At 40.0% G+C, this 19,121-nt stretch overlaps 1 protein-coding gene across 6 annotated transcripts in view; it reads right to left on the bottom strand.

Moving 5' to 3' along the window:
- LOC109863569 overlaps window positions 1-19,121 on the bottom strand; it is a 240,012-nt gene that overhangs the window by 60,791 nt on the left and 160,100 nt on the right. For all 6 annotated transcript variants that reach the window (XM_020443880.1, XM_020443870.1, XM_020443861.1 and 3 more), the window contains one exon: window positions 12,072-12,237. In XM_020443880.1, coding sequence (XP_020299469.1) covers window positions 12,072-12,237 — 166 coding nt within the window. The remainder of the gene's footprint in view (window positions 1-12,071; window positions 12,238-19,121) is intronic.

Consider the following 19,121-nt stretch of genomic DNA (forward strand, 5'->3'; position numbering starts at 1 on the left):
AAACAATATGAAGCTGAACGGCGGGAAACGAGGAAGGGTAGCGATCAGAGCGCCACCTTTTTGAAATCCTTTATGCGTTAAACGTTGTGAATTGAGGCATGACAAGCATGACTACATTGTTATCATCTTCGAACGAGACATTTCGTATAATCCTGATCAAACTTCGCCCGCCTTCGGCGGGCTCGTTTGATCGTTCGATTATATATACGTTTACGGACGTTCATAAGCAAAAAATCAATATTCAATTTTTTCATGATCAATATGTCAACATAAGATTTTATTTTGATAAACAAACTGAATAAAACAAAAAGCTGGAAGCTGATTGGAACAGCTGTCGCAACGTTCGTTCCCGTCGCGTCGTTATGAAAATGCGGTTACCCGACGCACGATCGCGTGCGGGATAAACGTTTCAGTTCACACACCGCAGGAATTTTAAAGTTACACTTTGCAAAGCACGTACGACAGGATATATGCGAGATACAAACACCCGCGCTTAGCGATATTACATTCGTCGCGGCGGCGTTGCAACAGGATAATATGTAACCACGGCTCTATCTACTTGCGGTGCAATACGACATGTCTGTGCGGTCGTAACAAATATACCGGCCGTTAATGCGCGCGAGCGAAATAGTGTCAACAATTAAAACCAAACTCTCGAGCTATTAAATAATCCCACGCGGAAACGTCCGAAAAACAATCGCCCGTCGAAATTAACGATAACCGGTAATTAAATATTGCCCTTTCGCCGCGAGTCAGCGTTAAATATCGCGTGTATAACGGAAAACAATGCGAGAGCGCGTGAAATTTTGCGAGTGCACAGTTTTACACCTTCGGCTGTTCGCGTCGTGACAACTTTCGCGCGCAAATTTACGAGAGATAATTGCAAATGAACGTAATTGGATTCCGTTTGATTTATAGTCATCGGAAAAGTCGTCTCTCGTAATTTACCGCGAATAACATCACGAATTTATGGGCCGTTGGTCTCTGCGTCGTAACATCATAAGAATTTTACATTCATGCGGCCGGCTTGCGCGCGACAGAACGTAGCAAGAGAACGTACGTGTGCGTGGGTGTGTGTGTGTGTGTGTGTGTTTTGCGCCGACTTCGCAGACATTCCATGCATTACCGTATCTCGGTGCATCCACTTCCGATGCAACACCGTGCGGTCGCGGCGACCGCAGCTTGCGAGTGTTAAGCGTCGCATAAACAACGCGGATGCACATGCAATATGACGACACGCACACGTCAGCACTGTTTGCGACGTAATACGATACGCTTGAACGCGTTCGCTCAGGTAATATTACGGAGCCGAGTAAAGAAAGCGCAGTGTTACGTTATATGTGAAAAAAAGTATAAAGAAATAAGTTTACAAAAATAAGTTAAAATCTTCTTTAAATTTCAAAATTTAACCTAAATTTTATTCATTATATTCCACAATATGTAAATATTTTTATTCCGTAAATATAAACATACGAACTATATCATACAATTGCGAACGGGAGTAATAACATGTGCGCATTAACGCTTTTATAAAAATTAGTTTTGATACCGTATTTTTTTAATATTATACTCGAATGTTATACATATAACTCAAAACAGACACTATTATATTAATCCCGCGATTATTACGTTGCAAAGTTTACACATTATTGTTTATTCAAATCGCGTATACAAAGTGAGTGACTCGATATAATTAATACCCAAGCAATTCATATATGCATTACGGACAAATTATTTATATTTCATTGACGGGATGAGTTCGTCCGAATTACTCATAGCGGATTTATTATAATGATCATATAATGAGCGAGCTGTGGGTTTCATCAAAATGATTACGTCTGCAAAACCCGCAGGGAATTTTGTGTGTGCAGAAAATTCCTAATTAAATCCGCGTATATTTTCATATTATCTCATCACTTATTTACTTATTTCCTTGATTATCAAAAGACGTATAATTAACACGGAAGATTAATTCATTATTTTTTTAAATTTATCTCAAAAACGCACGGAAGCTTTTTCTCTATTTAAAAACAATAAATTTGCAATATTTACCACCCCGACAGCTTCATCGGGCTCTGTCGGGAAAGAATAGTGATGCGTTGCGATTTATGCGATTTACGAAGCTTCGATGCGCCGCGGCCGGCGAGTGAACACCATCAAAAATTCATTCCGCAAATTAAAGCCAGTTGCCGTTGAAAGCAGGCGCAGCAACGCGGAAGAAACGGTTTTGGTCCGGGAATGGCAAGACACAGACAGAACACAGCGGAAAGAGAGAGAGAGACAGAGAGAGAAAGAGGACACAAAAAATGGAATTTCTAGGATGAAATTAGTCGAGCAGTGAGCAAACCGTCGGTGCATATATGCCAATTACGCGCAGCCGCCGAACATACGGCTTCGGAGTAGCTTTATGTAGAATTTTGGACGCGCACTCAGATGTGTCTAATGCGCACATATTCCACTTTATTAAAAGAGGAAAAATTGCACGCGTGCTCGGATAATTATCTTTCGTTATGCAGTGATATTTGAATGTCGCCAATCACAATTTTGTTTAGCGTCGTAAAATATTGCTGCAAAAAGAAACGACATTGTTCAAACAGATCTCGAGTAATAGCAATGTGTGAGAAAAAAAGTAGCGACACTATTACATACATTTTTCAAAAAAAACTGAAATATGAAGATACAGTTTTTACTTACAAATAAAGGTAACATATTTTAAATACCTGATCCTACTCCAATCGTATCAGATTTCTGTGTCGGCAGACAAAGCAATGGTGTATAAAGATAAACTTATTCACACACAGCCACGTACTATACACGGATCATGTGTCCCTTATACTCTTAGAACACGCTAAGTTTTTTTTTTCTTTACGTGCGTCCATGCTGACGCGAATTTTCTGCACGAAAGTCGCGCATGCAAGCGTAGCCGCGGATATTAACGAGCTCGAGTACGCCCGCGGCGTGACATGTGACACAATGTGTTGCGTATGTGATAGAAGAGTTTCGTGCTGTACTACGCTAACAATAAGGGGAGCGCAAGTAATGTCACGTCGTCACACTGTAATAATCTCGTCTATCGGTTTGGCTCGGACGAAATTTCCTTACCGCGTCGTGCCGTATCGCGATCGAAAGGTAACAGGAAAATTACGTTTTTGCAAGAGACGTCACTTTGTCGTGAGAAAAATCGCAATTTTTCGCGTTAATATCGCGGTTTCAACATCACAAGTGTAATTTCAATGTTAATCAAGAGAGAGTTCAAAGCTGCCGCCGTTATATTGTTGTTTTTACAATATTGCATTTTAAATAATATTTAACAAACGTTCCCCATAAACGAGAGAACGCTGATTTTCACTTCAACCTCTCTCTCGCCGTGAATTCAGCAAGCATAAACGCGCCCAATTACACGCAGCTAGACAGAATAACGTAGGTTCAAGGTAGAACGGCGTTATGCGCGCTGTCGCAATATCACGCGCGAGTTGCGCACGCATGAATGGTAGCGTTAAGTGCGTCCGTAGGTGTAATGTAATCACGAAATTGCGTTCTCTCCACAGTAGATAGTAAACGTCGGGACTCGCAAGAGTTCCAGAGAATCTCGGCGAGCGAAATTATCCATCCCGCAGCTATAATTTCATGGGTCGGTTCGTGACAATGATTCGTGTTATGTGAAACGTAACGTAGCACAAAATAAAGAACAATAAGATACGCTCTATTCCCGTAATAATTTTATCATTTTGCGAACGCAATTGCCTCGCAAGTATAGTTTTTCACAATTTGCACTTGAAAAATTATACACGCCTACACAGTCCGGACCGTCGTTTCCCACGCGCTCACAGTAATTAATTACTAACTCAATAAATATTGCGCGAATGTCGCAAAATGGTACATGACTTTTTTATTTATATTGATTTAATCTTCACACTGTAACTGTATCAAAATTTTTCAAACACCCTATATGTGTACATACAAGTGCAAATTGTAAAAAATGTTTGCGATGTAAAATGATAACATTTCAATTAATATAATAAAAAATATAGGTGTATATATATATATATATATATATATATATATATATATTATATAATAAATATAAGAGTGTGTGTGTGTGTGTATCTACACACACATACAAAACATATCACGGATTATATAAATAAACTGACAATCTAAACGAAACGGCATTGTGTTTGTTATCAATTGTCTACAAATGCGATAACATTGTTTACACGCGCGCTATGTAAACCGGTAAGAGCGACGGCATTAAAGTGATTTTCAATATAGGTAATACCTTTAATGCGCGTTTCAATGTGTAACTTGATTTCGTTATTCCCTGCGCAAATCCCGCGCAACGAACCGGCCGTGGTGGTATCGGCGCGGCGTGTGTAGTTCGATTTTCGTGACACTTCATTAATTACCGAAGCGCGTCTACCGTGTAATTTAATTAATGTCTGCCAATGTCACACGAATCGGGAGAACGGAACGTCGCGCAGCAAATACTTTTCGCTGTCGCGTTTTTCAGATGTTACATTACATTAATTGAAACTTGCCAACGACGCTTGTAATGCCCCCGCGATTTTGCGAGCTCGTAATTTTTACAAGTACACTCTTTCTTTCATTGCAGTTACATCATTAAATCTCTTTTCTCCGATGTTGCTTTCGCATTTCGTTTCGTTTCGTTTCCTTGCGCTGCACTTTTCGAACGATGTGCAATGTGTTTTTTTTTTTTTACTTCGCTCTACAGAGATTTACGCCAACTTTAATTAAATAAGATTTCAATTCACGCGACAGTTACCTCGCTGTATATCAAATGGTGCCAACAAAAAAATGTTTGTCCTCGGAAAATGTCATTGAAAAAAATAAAGATTCTTTTAATTTCATCGGAAATAATATTCCACTTCTTTCGCACTGTGACCTGATCAGCTAAATGACCGACATACTTCTACGGTAAGCAATGTTTAATCGGTCTTCTCACGCGCGTTACCTTGCCGCATAATATTCTGATGCCTCAAAGAAAGATACGCAAACCGATGATGGCTCGTCGACAAGAAAAGTCCCCCGTAACACAGGGTAACAGCCAATAGCATGCGTTAAGGGCAACGGCTTGCGGCCTGGTTAAACGAGCGCAGGTAGTAAGGTAAGTAGATGACTGAGGATGGGGGAAGTACAAAAGCTTTCAGCCCCTTTCCGTTCTACGTTCCCTTCATCTTACGTACACACGTGCACACGCGCCGTGCATTCTGCGCGCGGGCGCGGCAAGCCATCTCGAACAAACGGGGAATCCGCCCTAACTTTATGCGGCTCTTATTAAATTCCAGCCAACGAAGAGAATCGCTAAGGACGACACGCGAGACGGCATCGTTATTTTACGCTCGGCTATACGCCGTTTTTCACACAAAAAGATTCGACCGTGCGTCGCGTCGCGGCGCGTCACGTCGACGCGAACTCGTCGGATGTTAATTGGTGCGGGAACAAAGTGTAATTGTTGATTTTCTTAACGACGGATCGAGAGAAAGAGGGAAAGAGCGATATTACTGTATAACAAACACGCGTGATAATTTAACCCTCCGGAGTTACACTGGGTAAAATTTACCCGAATCGAAACTAACATTTGTGTGTATCTTCGGAGAGGGGAGAGGGGGAGGGTCTGGTTAGTGGCTCGAAAAATCGTTCTTAGGTAGCTTGTTTTAACGCTCAGTAATAAGCGTTAGAAAATCGCTTCGGTAAAATTCACCCAGTGTAACTCCAATGCTATGTGGCATAAGTGTAACTCCGGAGGGTTAAAATCAGTGGTGATACGATAGTCGCGCGGCGTTCTGATAAAAAATAAAAATAAAAATAATTGTAAAAATCGATATTTTACGCGGGAAAAATATCATATTTTGTTGCCAGGAATAACCTGTTGAACACACTTGAAGCGCAAGTTGTTGTTTACTGCTTTTGTTACTATTTTTCGCGAAAAAGCTTCTGTGTGCTCTTAAAACAATATGAGAGCATCGTTGATACTGTGCAGAGATAACCTAAAAAAAAAAAAGAGATGATAATTTTGATGGAAATAAAATATAAAAACGCATTTTGATAAACTGTGAGTCGAAAAATATTCTCTGACGTTATTAAAATAATTTACTCGTCGCGTGAATGTGCCGAGAGAAACTCTTGCGCGCGATTAGACGTGCAAAGTCGGAAAAAAAATTCGAAAATCCATATATTCGGGAGTACTGACAAGAAAAACTGCCGTCTCACTGTCGACAAAAGTCTCCGCTATTTGCAAACCGTAGTCCAAAAAACGAGGGAAAGAGAGAAAAAGAAAAAAATGGAAAAGGCAGAAAAAGAAACGAGAAGAAGCGGAAAAGGGTGCGAGAAAGAGAGGAAAAAATCGCTGCCTCAGGATTCTCGCGATGTAGTTGGAATAATTTCAACGTTTGCATGGATGAGAGTGGCGCCTACTTGCCGTCTTCAATCCTACCCCTTTTTCTCGCTGCAAATTCTTTTTTTTTTTTTGCGGTGTGACTTCGCGGGGTGTGTACACCACACGCCGACTGTTGCGTTCCTTAGAACGCGCGCGTAAATGCGAAAGTTAAGTCTGAATAACGAATGCGTACGACAGGCGAGAACGAGACACTTCGTAGATTCGTCGCGAATTCTTTAGAGACTGATCCTCCGCGAGATGTTCCTGCAAGTTGCTTGGTCGTTACCGGAATACCGGTAAACCCTCTTCCATCGCGGAAAGAGGATTCGAATGAACATCTGGCGTGGAACACATGTGCCGACTTCGAAGTACTAGTCGAAGAATATATATGGGACGCATTCTGGAGGTAAAAACTGTGGTTTTCTCGCTGCAAAAAAGATTACGATCCCTGTGCGTTTAGCGGAATCTGTGCTTCCGTCACGAGGGACTGAATTATGGAGAGTACGCGGAAAAAAAGCACTAACTGCAATCAATTTTAAATATTTCTTGTATTTTTCGACAAATTATCGTAAAAGGAAAACCAAACAAGTCTTGAAATCAACAATTGGACAAATTTCGGAATTTTTTAATTTTCGAAAGCGCTAGGCGCACGATATTTTCTGCGCGCCGAGAATATTTATTTAATTTATGACGTGGACGAGTTCGCATAAAATTAAACATGCATCCTTCCGGCTTAATTAAGAGACGAGGGGAGGTGAAATCATTGAAACACAGCAACGGCGCGAAATACTAGTTTCATACGATTAATCATAATGAGGTTGAATAATGGATACGAATAGTGGGAATGAGGTACCGCGTACATTTGGCAGCCGCAAATCCTTCGAGGCTGATCCCTAGATGTTCCTTTGCAAGGTAGTTGGTTGTATGCACGGCGGTTTACCTTCTACGGCACATGCAGGGGCTTATTTAGACGCTAGTAGATCTTCTCGCCAGTCGTAAGTCACGCAATAATAAACTCGCAGAGTTGGAATACAACGTTGTGTGTGTGTGTGCGTGTATGAGAGAGAGAGAGAGAGAGAGAGAGAGAGAGAGAGAGAAAGAGATAAAATAAATATATAGTAATTTATAACATACAAGAGACAAGCAACCATACCAATACATTTTGAAATCTAAGTAATAAGTTACCATTTCAGTGTAAATATCTACCTTATATGTTCCTCGTGTTAATCAATATTCCATTAAAGTCGTTTTTCAACGGCGTTAGAAATCGCGTTAAAAGCGCAAAGTGTAAAAATGCGATTTAATGTCCACTTTGCATTCTTCAATAGACCCAAGAAATTAAATTAAATTAAACCTTTCGTATATATGTGCGAAAAACAAAACAGAATTTGCTACGCGCTCGCTATACGCGCGAATAAATATAAGGAAAAAACCAGGCGGTTTGTAAATTAACGTTATAGTCGATATCGCGAGTGTTTTGTTGCAAATGTCCTGGTAGAACTTTCCGCTAGAGAAATTACGCGCGATGAAAGAATTGCGAAAAAATGAGACTCAGCACGATTATAAAGAGAGAGAGAGAGAGAAAGATAAAAAAGATAACGCGAGAGAGAGAGAGAGAGAGAACGTGCACTCGGTCGCGGGAGCACAGCCGGCGAATCCTCTCGCTGTGTCTCTTTATTGGCCGTTCACGGTATAAGCCTGCTTCGTGACGGCGCCCATGTAATTTCGCATATATGTAAAATCCAAGAGAAAATACCTAGGCAAGCGGTTCGGTGTAATTAAACTATCGTGCCGTGTTCGCGCAGAACGCAACGGATACATACAAAGAATATACGACGACCATAATGGTATCGTATAAGCTGCGTAACGCAACTCTTCATTAGAAAGTCATGTATATATATACATATATATATATATATTTCTTTGCAATAACATAACGAGAACATTGCGGAGAATTACATAATATGTCACAATACAATAACTATACATTATATTTCACGATACGATGATGAAAAAGTTATTCAGTTTTATTACTCATGTGTTTTGAAAACTAACTTTGATAAATTATCTCACGAATATTTTTCGAGATATATATTCTGAATTTAATATTTACGTTATTTTTCACTGTTTTTATGTAATTAATGTAATAAAAAAGTTTATATATAAATTATACAATAGAAAATGCGACGTTATTGCGCAAAAGTTTCGCAGCACGTTCTTTGAGACGAAAAATGATCGAATTATCTTCTACAATATTTATTCGGTTAAATTGAACATTGGTGGATTTTAAGTCAACACGTATATACGCGAGTTGGTTCTCGATTCGAGAGTTATAGATCGATAGTGTTGCAGTAACACTCTCGAACAACTGCAAGAGCCCAACAAATCCAGTCGAAACGAGGAAATATACCTCGAACGCGACGCGATTCAGGTTCTTTTCACAATTGTCAATTCTACGTCGGACCAGTATAAGGCTGCGATAAATCTCGAAACCGCGTCATTCGATAGGGATAAAACGCGACGCGTCGACCTCGTGATTGGCAGTCTGCGGACCGTAAACTGGGTACATGGGTTTGTTTGTCGGAGAGATGCATACATACCGCAGCATGTTGGAAAATACGTTTATTATTGCCGCAAAGGCAAATGCAATCGCCGCAAAAAGCAATATATATATACGTATATATATATATTTTTTTTTTTGCGAAAATTCATTGAAGTTTTCCGCTGTGTGATTACGCAAACGTACAAAGTATCGCAGTTGAAAAAAAAATGTTTTAAGGGAAACAAAACTTCTGTGGCTATTTCGAGAAATCAATATCAATTCTTTCATCACATCAATTTTTTTGAACGAATTTTTGGTCAATTGCAAAAATCAATTTAAATGTTTACTCAAAAACGATATTTTTATTGTGAAATCATATATGGAGGAACGCGCGCTTGCTGAGTCACAAGTAATTTCAACTTCTACGGATTTGAATGTCCGACTGGTGAAGAGCATTCGAGCGTTAAGAATTAAAGTGACGGTTGAAGATAGAAGAAATCGAGACGCATCGTACAAGCGCAATCATCCGGCCATCAATTTCGATATTACAGTGTTCGCCAAAGTATTTGCAAATAAAACGGGTGTCGCCCGGAGGAGGTTTAAAATATGGCCGTCCTTAGGGAACGGAAACGCTCGGTGTACTCGCGACTCCGTGTGAAATGGCTTTTCAGCGGGCACCGGTGTAAAAGCCAGTCGGTTTCCAGAATTTTCGAGAACAACTGCAGCTGTGAAAAAGCAAGTGCAGTTGCACTGCTGCACAACCCTTGCTATATCGCCAGCGTGTCGTGGCTACCTCTTTTTCTCTCTTTGTCGTTCCTCTCTCGCAAAAATTTCTCTGGCCCAGTTCTCTCTCCGCATTTTGTTCTCCGAACAATTCAGTCCACTACAATCGCGTCCCGTTATAATTTCGACCTTCAGATAAAACCGCATCTAATTGCATCCAAAAGATCGATCTATCGACTGATGTAATATTTTTATTCTCTCGATCGTACAAGTTATAAGAAGTTTTGAAATCTCCAAACGCGTGTAATTTTACTTTCGATCGCAAAACGAACGACGAACGCGCGCATTCGGAGGATGTCGCGACGTAACACGCGTTTATGGCACGGAGCAAATAATTCAAAACGCACAATGAGGGAGGGAGAAGAAGGGGATGTTCTGCGCGCGCGGATGCATTCTTATCGCTCGGTGAATGATTCGGACGGGATGAAAACGCGACGCGGAGGAACGCGCGGAAGACGGGAGAGTTGTTGACGCAACTGACGAAACGAGACGCGGCAAGTATTGTCAAGCGCCGAAATACGCGTTTGCGCATCTCTTCTCCCGTCTCTTCCCATCCATCGACATGCGCGCTTCTTCATGCAAACACACACAGAAATGGGCTCTTACCCTCGGCAAAGAGCGACTGCGTATTGACTCGCGACATTTCTGAAGACCAGATTTCACACACGGAACACTCTCATATACACTTCGCGTGGGTGCAAACGTATGTGCCGGGGAATCGAAAGCGCCGCTTCGATTGGTTTCCTCTATTCGTTGCCGCGCTATTAAGATATGTACTTTATATAGCCGTTTCTCGCGGATTCACGAAGAGAGGGTTGGCGAACTTCAAAAAGCGACGACTTGCTGAAGCGCGGAATGTTAATAAGTTCTCTTCCTGCGGGTTATTCGTTTACAAACTCATTATATTTCGGATTCAGGAATTGATCGGAATGTGCATTCGCTCGGTAAGACGCTAACTCGATGCGTTTGACACACAGCAAGTTTATAAATTTACAGTTTCTTTCTGTTTCAATTCTCTTGAAATCTATCTGACTGTAATTTCCTTACAGAAGAGATTACTGCGATCAGTTTTTTTTCTACTTATGCGAAATGGAAATGAAGAGTGCGTGGTTTACGCTCAAAAACGGTTGCGTATTCTTCGGTAAAGCGGAAAATGATTTATATGCATGCGAGGTTAACACGGCGTGAAGAGAGTTCTCCGCGCTCGTTATGCAAGCTGAGCTGCGTTTTAAACGGGTAGTTTTATTAAAAATGCCCGGACTAAAGATTGCAAAAGGGTGGTTGGAGATTTCTCGTCTTTGTTTTTTTTTTTTTTTTTTTTTTTGCGCTTCCCTTTCTCCGGCTGCTCTTTCGCTTCTTTCACTTTTGCCGCGTTAATGTAATCCGAGCTCGCCACGGCGGCGATAAAAGAAACACTTGATGAGACTTTGAAATCAACGTGAAAAAAAGGCATCACAAAGCACAGAAGGTGAAATAATTAATAATTAATAAGCAATTAATTCTAATTTCTTTTACAATAATATCGATTCTTTAGACGTAACAAGATATAAAAGAAATAAAAATGCAGCCATGTTTTATTTTCAATGTTTCGTCACGCTGTATTTTCTTTAAATTTACATTTTAGCATTATTTGATTATTTTAAATTTTAGCGTTATTAATTTTTAATGACTGACCTGAAAATTCAACGAACAAAATCCGTAAAATTGTTTTTCCTCTTTTTCACGCGGTACTTCAGTGCTTGATTATGCGAGAACTGCATCTTGTGTTTACTTTTTTTCTCGCGCACTAACAGCTAGAGTTGCTATTACGTGGCGTCTCAGTATTTGGCGGAAAAGAGTGGACCGCCAAAGAAGTACACGCGACGCTTCTCGCTCGGTTCTTCTCGTGTTTTTTAATTTGTCGCGCAACAGTCTGTATAGCCTCGGCTTGAGTAGTTTTTCGTGGCACGTGGAACTGCATCGTGAGAGAAACGCGCGCGGATACATGCCGTGAACACGCGAAAGAAACCTCGAAATAAACGCGCGCGATATTGGCGAGCGTGTAAAAGAAAATTGCCGTTTTTCAAAAGCGCTCGTTTTTTCGGTTTATTTTTCTCATTACGAGCGAGTTAAACATTTGTGTTTGCAAAAATCGTTATGTAAACTTTTTAATGTTGAGTGATAATGACGTAGCAATTAAATGAAACGTTAAACAAGCAAATAGGGATAAGAATACACGTTTTGTACAAACTTCCAGGTGGATAGTTGTCTCGGATATCTGTTGGAAACTTTGTGACATGCTTGTCCGCAGACAACATGTTTCTCTGTGTCGTTTGGGAGTCAGACGTTGTTTGACAGTATAGTACTTACTTGTCGGGAAGAAGCACCGCCGTGAAGTTGATGGCAATGGAGATCCGCCGGCTAGAAGTGATCAGATACCGGCAACGAATGTTTGGCGGATACAGTCCGGGATATCCGGGACTAGCCAGAATGCACCCGTCGTGGCAATCCGTGTCCTCGTACACCGAATCACATTCTGCAAACAAGAAAACATTGAAAACACACAATAGTGATTCGGAGCTTGTATTTATTTCTATCAAAATTTTTATAAAATATGTATAAGTGATTAAGTCTCTTTAAAAAAAAAAAAAAAAAAATCATCTACATCAAAGATAAAAAACTACGTGAAGAGAAGTTTTATATATATTTTTTTAGAGTATTTTTTATTCATTATTTTCTGTCATTTGGCAAAACCGAATGAATGCACTTTAAAAGTTAATTTTCAGTATTAATGGAAAAACTGTTTTTATATAAACTTAAGTTTTAAATATCGATCTAGTATGTTTTTTGTCGGAGAATTTTGTTTTACACTCATTAAGATGGAAAATCGATACAGTACACGTCGAATGCTGCCAGTTAAAACGACGCTTCAATTTCTGCCGTTGGACAGACCGAATTTCGTCAAGCGCGAAAAACTTGCGGAAGACCAGAAATAATTAATACGTCTAGCGGCTTCATAAAAAATTTCCGAAAACGGACGCGTCAACAGCAAACACGCCCCGACCAATTAGAACGGGCTTAACGAGATCCGGCTCGCGCGCGTATGATTCTCAATTAATATTTTCGAGACTCGGAACCCGAAATACTGCCAAAGCTACGTGTTATGGATTATTCGACCTGAATTACCAATTTAATCACGGGCCATGAGTTCACAGCGGATGAACAGTTTGCATTTCTACCTGGATGATTATCACTATGCGATATAATATAACTACGTAACATAAATATATAACTGTATAAATAAGTATCCATTGGGTCATTACTATGTATTTATCAAAATATCCGCATAAAAGAGCTACTCTTTCGTTTAATGAATAACACTTCTTAAAAACCATCGACGACATACTAATTATGATATTTAAATTTAATTAATAATTTATTTGCCTTTTTTTTATAAATTATAATAAAATACTACGTGTCACAGATATATAAATGTTACGGCATTAAAGCAAACGTTTCTTCGTGAAATGCAGTGGCAATTTTGATAATTCGCGTCGGCGATTTATATATTGTATAATTTATTGCAAAATGGAATATCCGTTTATTAACAACATTCCGCATTATGCGAAAATATTGAAGTTCAAAGCTATTCCCCGAAATAGGCGAATCAATGCATCCGATTGTTGTAATGTCCAGTGATTGACAATCCATTACGTGTTTAATTATTCCATTTTCATAACATATGCAAACACGCAATTTCCATAGACGCATAATGAACCTTTCGTATTTATTATTGCCAATTACATGTACAAGTACAAAAAAAAGTCATTAATATTACTTTGATAATGCAGCGACACTTGAGGTTTGTTTAATAACGCATGAAAATCACACTCGAAAAATAGAGGGAGAAGTGGAAAAACAACACGTGACTTTACTTTAATCACGAGTTTAAAGACACATGAAAAAAAAGTGCAAGAATACTTTTTTTTTTATGTTTTGTTGTGAAGCAATTGAGGCTACAACGAAAGTAATCCGTATTTAGTCGTTCTCGAGATATTTCCCCATGAAAATCTTCTCACTTCTCAATCGCATGAATTTTGCATATAAAAAGCATTACCATGTTTCTTGATAACACACAAAGGAGACACAGTTTTACATCGTGTATCGTTAAACACAAGATCGTAAAGAGTTTTAACGTGTTGTCGTACGCACAACGATTCTATTGTTCCGCGTGTTCTTCAGAAACGTGTTAAGAAGAACCATATCATTGCTCTTTCTTGTAAACAAGAACGAGAAAGAGAAAGAAAAAGCAAACACGCTACTTGATTGTCCGACCGCTTCTCTCTCAGCATTTTTTGCTTAGCTTTATAGTCCCGGCGTATGCAATTGTCATAATGAGCGGACTCATTAGGTATGGGAGGCATTTACCTTCGGGCACACGATTTTCTCGATTCATATAACGCCCGTTGCATCTCTCTTCTTTAATCCCCGTGTAAACGTTCTCTCCAGCGCACCAGTTTTACTATAAACTGCCCCGCCCTTTTCGCTTCCCACCTCGAAGCGCAGAATTTTTCTCGCTCTTTATTTTCCGCGATCTCGAGACGCGTTTCTCGCTCAAGAAACGGGACTTTTTTTTTCTCGCAGCGCGAGAATAAAATTCTTACAATCGGAAAATTAAATTCGTTCGTGTCGAGGTCGAAAAAGCGACGACTAATTATTTGCTAACAAACGGAGCGATGTGAGCACACTAATTTCTTCGACACGGCGCGCAATCAGCCGAATGATAATTGGATCGTGCAGTTAATGGGCATTAACTGTTTAGCCTTAAAAAAAACTCGCCGAGTTCGTTAATTGTACGTGTAATTGAAAGGGTATCGAGTTTTATTATCTGCGCGTTAGTTTGCTCGAAAAGTTGCCTCGTTAGCGCAACGGACGTGGCTCAAACGGATACACACACCGGTAGCTGTGCTAATGACATCAAAGGAAAAGTTTTGCAACACTCCATTATAGAGTGAATATAACTATACAACATAAGTATTATTTATCTCGGTTTTCTCTTATACACAATTTCTAATACTGTAACAATATTAACAAGAGAATAATTGACACGATAGGAAATACGATAAACTCTGGAAAACGTCGGATTTCTCGAGAACGTGAAATTCTCTATTTGAATGATCACGAAGGTCTCAGTAAAAAAAAATGAAAAAAAAAAAAGAACATACATAACTGTGTCTTTTTATAGAGAAACATTCACTGTACGCGATTATGTGTTAACGAGAACGCCGATTTTTTCGTATAAACGGGGCGCAATTACCGCGGCGGATGTGCCAACCGGGAGAACTTACTCGTCGGTTGCGCGTTTAAGAGCGCAAAGGTGAACTGCTTTACTACGACAACAGAATGCAGTGGGGAGGGAGAAAGTGGGCTCTATGTAAATGCCCGCAGAAGGCGCGCGAAGACTTTCTTTCGTGGCGCACCGTAACGAACCCGAGGCGGAAATGCCGCGAGAGAAAATAAATAAAAAAAAAGAAAAAAAAACTAGAAGAAATGTTCATTCCTTCTCGCGCAATTTCGCGGAGTTTCCGCGATTCGACAAAATTTTTCCACGGGAGCACTCTCTCTCTCTCTCTCTCTCTCTCTCTCTCTCTCTCTCTCTCTCTTTCTCTTTCTGTCCTCTTTCTTTATTTCCTCTCTATTCACTGGGAGAAACGTGTGGTGGGCGATGAAGCGAGGCTCTTTCGCTTCGCCCCCCGAAACATCGCGCACAGACGCGCGCGTTTTCGACGAGAAAGCTGCGAAAATTGCATAGGCGTTTGTATCCAGAAGCAGAGAGAAAGAGAAAAACAGAAGGAAAAAAAAACAAGCAACGGCGAACTTGTAATAGACGCAATTAACTTTTCGACTAGCACCGGTCTCTGAATAAGCACAAGCTTTTTACCGGTTAGTTTTATATCGCGCGTGCAATAATCTAAAAGATTAGTTTTTCGTAATAAATTTCCTTTGTGTAATATTCTACTCAAATTTTAAACGCATGAAAATTAATATATCCGCGTTTTGATTAACACAATTAACTACAACTGAGAATAATTTAAGTTTCCATGACGGTCAGACAATTGTTGAACACATTTTATTTTGTTACAGAGTACGCGCGCGTGTGTGTGTATTTGTAGCGTAGAAATTGTACAAAAATATGGTACACTGCACAATCATTTCCTGCGGTGATTTTGCCTTAATGCAAATGTCACTGACAAAGTCATGTGTATTTGAAAATAATTATTAATTAAAAATCTCTTAGTCTGACTCTCTCTCTCTCTCTCTCTCTCTCTTTCGTATGCATTAATTATAGTTTTATAACCGTCTAGCAATATTAATATCAATTATTACGAATAATTGTTAAAATAAGTTTAATTATACATAATTCTCTGTTAATACAAATATAACAATTTCAGTGAAAATTTATACGCATAATGTAAAACAACGATAAAAGAGAGAAAGAGAGAATTGTGCTGGAGAGTTTCAGTAAAATAATCAATCTTACATGCGCCAGCTAGGAACACTTCTCTCTCTCGTAAGTACAATTTACGTGACCGTGCAAGTGTGTACGAAAAGAAAGAAAAGAAACAGTATCAAGTGATGGCACATGCTTGTAGAACAGGTTCGGTTTCTTACTAGCAAATTGACCGCTTTGTCACTCGAGCAACATCCGCTTTATCTTCAATTCGCTAAATTTCTTATTTTAATTCGGACATATACGCTCTGCTTGATTTTAGTTCTTACGTTTTAAACAGATTGAACGTAACGGATGAATAAACGGATAAGAAATAATAAATGAATTAAAATAATTTGTCACAGACGCACAAAAAATACACAAGTAGGTTAAATAAAAATCTCTCTCTTTCTCTCTCTCTCTCACAAATTTGTACAGAATTAAAACATCACCCGTGTAATATTGCTCGTTCCTCCTCGCGACACATTCAGCACATTCTGGAAATAATATTCCTTTTAAACCGGATAACCTTTCTTTTCGTCGCACACAATAGCTCTCTCTTCTTACATAAATCACCTTGAAACGCGCCGGCTAGTTCTTCCTCGAACGAGAGATAAATTCGAGAGCGGAAGAGCCGACTTTTCTCGTCCAGCTAGCTAGCGAGCGAGCGAGCGGGCGGGTGGGTTGCGTGAGATGCACGTGTTCGGGAAAACCCAAAGGAAGAAAAAGAAAGAACGGGTGAGAGAAACGGAGCCAGATCGAACGGTAAGACTGCGGATCGTCTTTCCACCCACGATTGATCTGTTTGTCAATCGGGCGGCGCCTTCGTCTGATGCTCTCTTTCTATTTCCCGCGCGCTCTACCTTCCACTTCCCTCACCCTTTCTTTCTTCACTCTCCGCCGTACTTTCGTTCTCACCGAGGGTTGGAAAGAGAGAGAGACAGCTGCAACGTGTGCCAACGCCAAAAAGAACCTCTCTCTCATCCGGAGGACGGAGTGACAGTCACGTCTCCCGATCGTACGTCTCGCGCATATGGATCGCCCGCCGCGACGGCCTCTCTCCTCTCGGGGATAATCGAGAATCGTTGTCGTCTCGTTACACTTTGCTCGTGAAGGAAAGCTTTCACACTGGAGTTGCATTTTACCGCGCGCCGCACGCCCGCGCCGATCCGTTCTCGCTTCCCTCGCGCGCGCTTTCTTATCGCCACTTTCGACGCGCACCTTTTCAGCCGACGCGACGCATCTCGTTTCAAAAGAAATCGCTGATTGCCCGTTACGGCGGCTGCTCGGCATTCACGAAACACGTTTGTCGTACGATCGCTCGAAGGCGCGAAAATGTTTTCAAAAAAAAAAAAATAAAAAAAAATAAAAAAAAAAAATAAAAATAAACTCATGGTATAATTATAGCGGAGAAATTATGAAACATACACAGAGTGTCTAGAACTTTTTGACACAATCGTAGTGTGAAGATAGATTGGGTCAGTTAAAACAGAAACTACGTATCATTTTGCAATATTCGCAATATTTATTAGGTTATTAATTTTAATTAATACAACTCAATGAGAGAGCGCGCAATGGGAAGCAATGCTCCGGACTCTGTGGGCGTGTATAAAACAAAAACCATGTAATTTTCAGAAAATCAATAAATCGATATATCAGCTGATAGCGGAAAACCGCTGTGTCGCCCTCGTTGCTCTCTCGCGTTGCCAGGAGAAATAACTGAAATAAGTACTCTTTCTCTACAACTGAAAATATTGTACGCACGTACGTCACGTGAACGTTAAGTCGTAAAAGTCAGGTGACGAACGTAAAATAGGCGAATGTTTTAAACGTGATAAGAAATGAAACGAAACGAAAGCGCTACCTGCGTTTTATTTCTCGTGAGATTTGGCCGACTGGTTTGTTCGCGAATACCGCGTACATTCCGGTTGACGGCAGGTCAAAAAACTCGGTTATGTCACTACACAACGCATTACTAGGACGCGGAAGTTCAAGGCACATATACACAAAACTTTTCTCATAACAGCGTTGCGTGCAATTTTTTTAAAAGGGCTTTTCAATTTTCTCACTATCTACGGTATCTCGAACATGTACGACGCGGCGCGCGAGGCCATCAAATCGTGTGCGATCGAATGACAGTCAATAACTGTAAATAATAAAGAGTCCACACGGAGAAGAGAGCGGACCAAAATTTAAATATAACACACATATGAAGAAAATTCTTTAAAAAATGAATAATACAATAAAAAAATTTAAATTCTGACCCGTTTACTTAATTGACTTTCTAATGTTATTTGCTATGGAAATGACATTTGGCAAATAACATTCTAATATTCCGTCCCGATTATTTTTTTATACCGGAATTTGCTATATTAAAAAAAAAAAAAAAACAGCATCGACCACATTGCGGGGATTGGAAACGTGTGGTATTTAAAGATGGAAATCTTTGTCTCGATGGCGCCAACGTTCTAGTTTTAGACCGTTAACACTTTTCGATCACGAGTGGCTAAATGGCTTCGAATCCCAAACGAGGATTCGTCGTTCTCTTCTTCGTTTAAGCCCGAAATCAGACTGCACTTAAGCTCGTATAATTTTCCACCTAGGGGATCTATAAAATTACCTCTTTGCTTTAATGTCTGCTTGTTTTTTCCTTTTCTTTTATTTACCGTTCTTTTTTTCATTTTTTTTTTTTGTTGCATTCGCCGACACGCTTTGTTCCAAAATTAGTCGGGAGTCTCTCGAAAGTAATAACTTTTGCACAATTCAGCCAAGTATTTTGCATTACAAAAGAAAAACTTTGTTTACCGAACACCTTTACAAAATCTACTTTCTTTTTTACATTCGCCTGCCTAGAGCGACTCTATGATTTTCCGATATGCATCTTACATATAACCAATACGCGTTTCCAGCCAGACGAACGTTCTCGCCCG

This window comes from Pseudomyrmex gracilis, unplaced genomic scaffold (assembly GCF_002006095.1).
Source record: "Pseudomyrmex gracilis isolate BER0280 unplaced genomic scaffold, ASM200609v1 scaffold_0, whole genome shotgun sequence".
Classification (NCBI taxonomy): Eukaryota; Metazoa; Arthropoda; class Insecta; order Hymenoptera; family Formicidae; genus Pseudomyrmex; species Pseudomyrmex gracilis.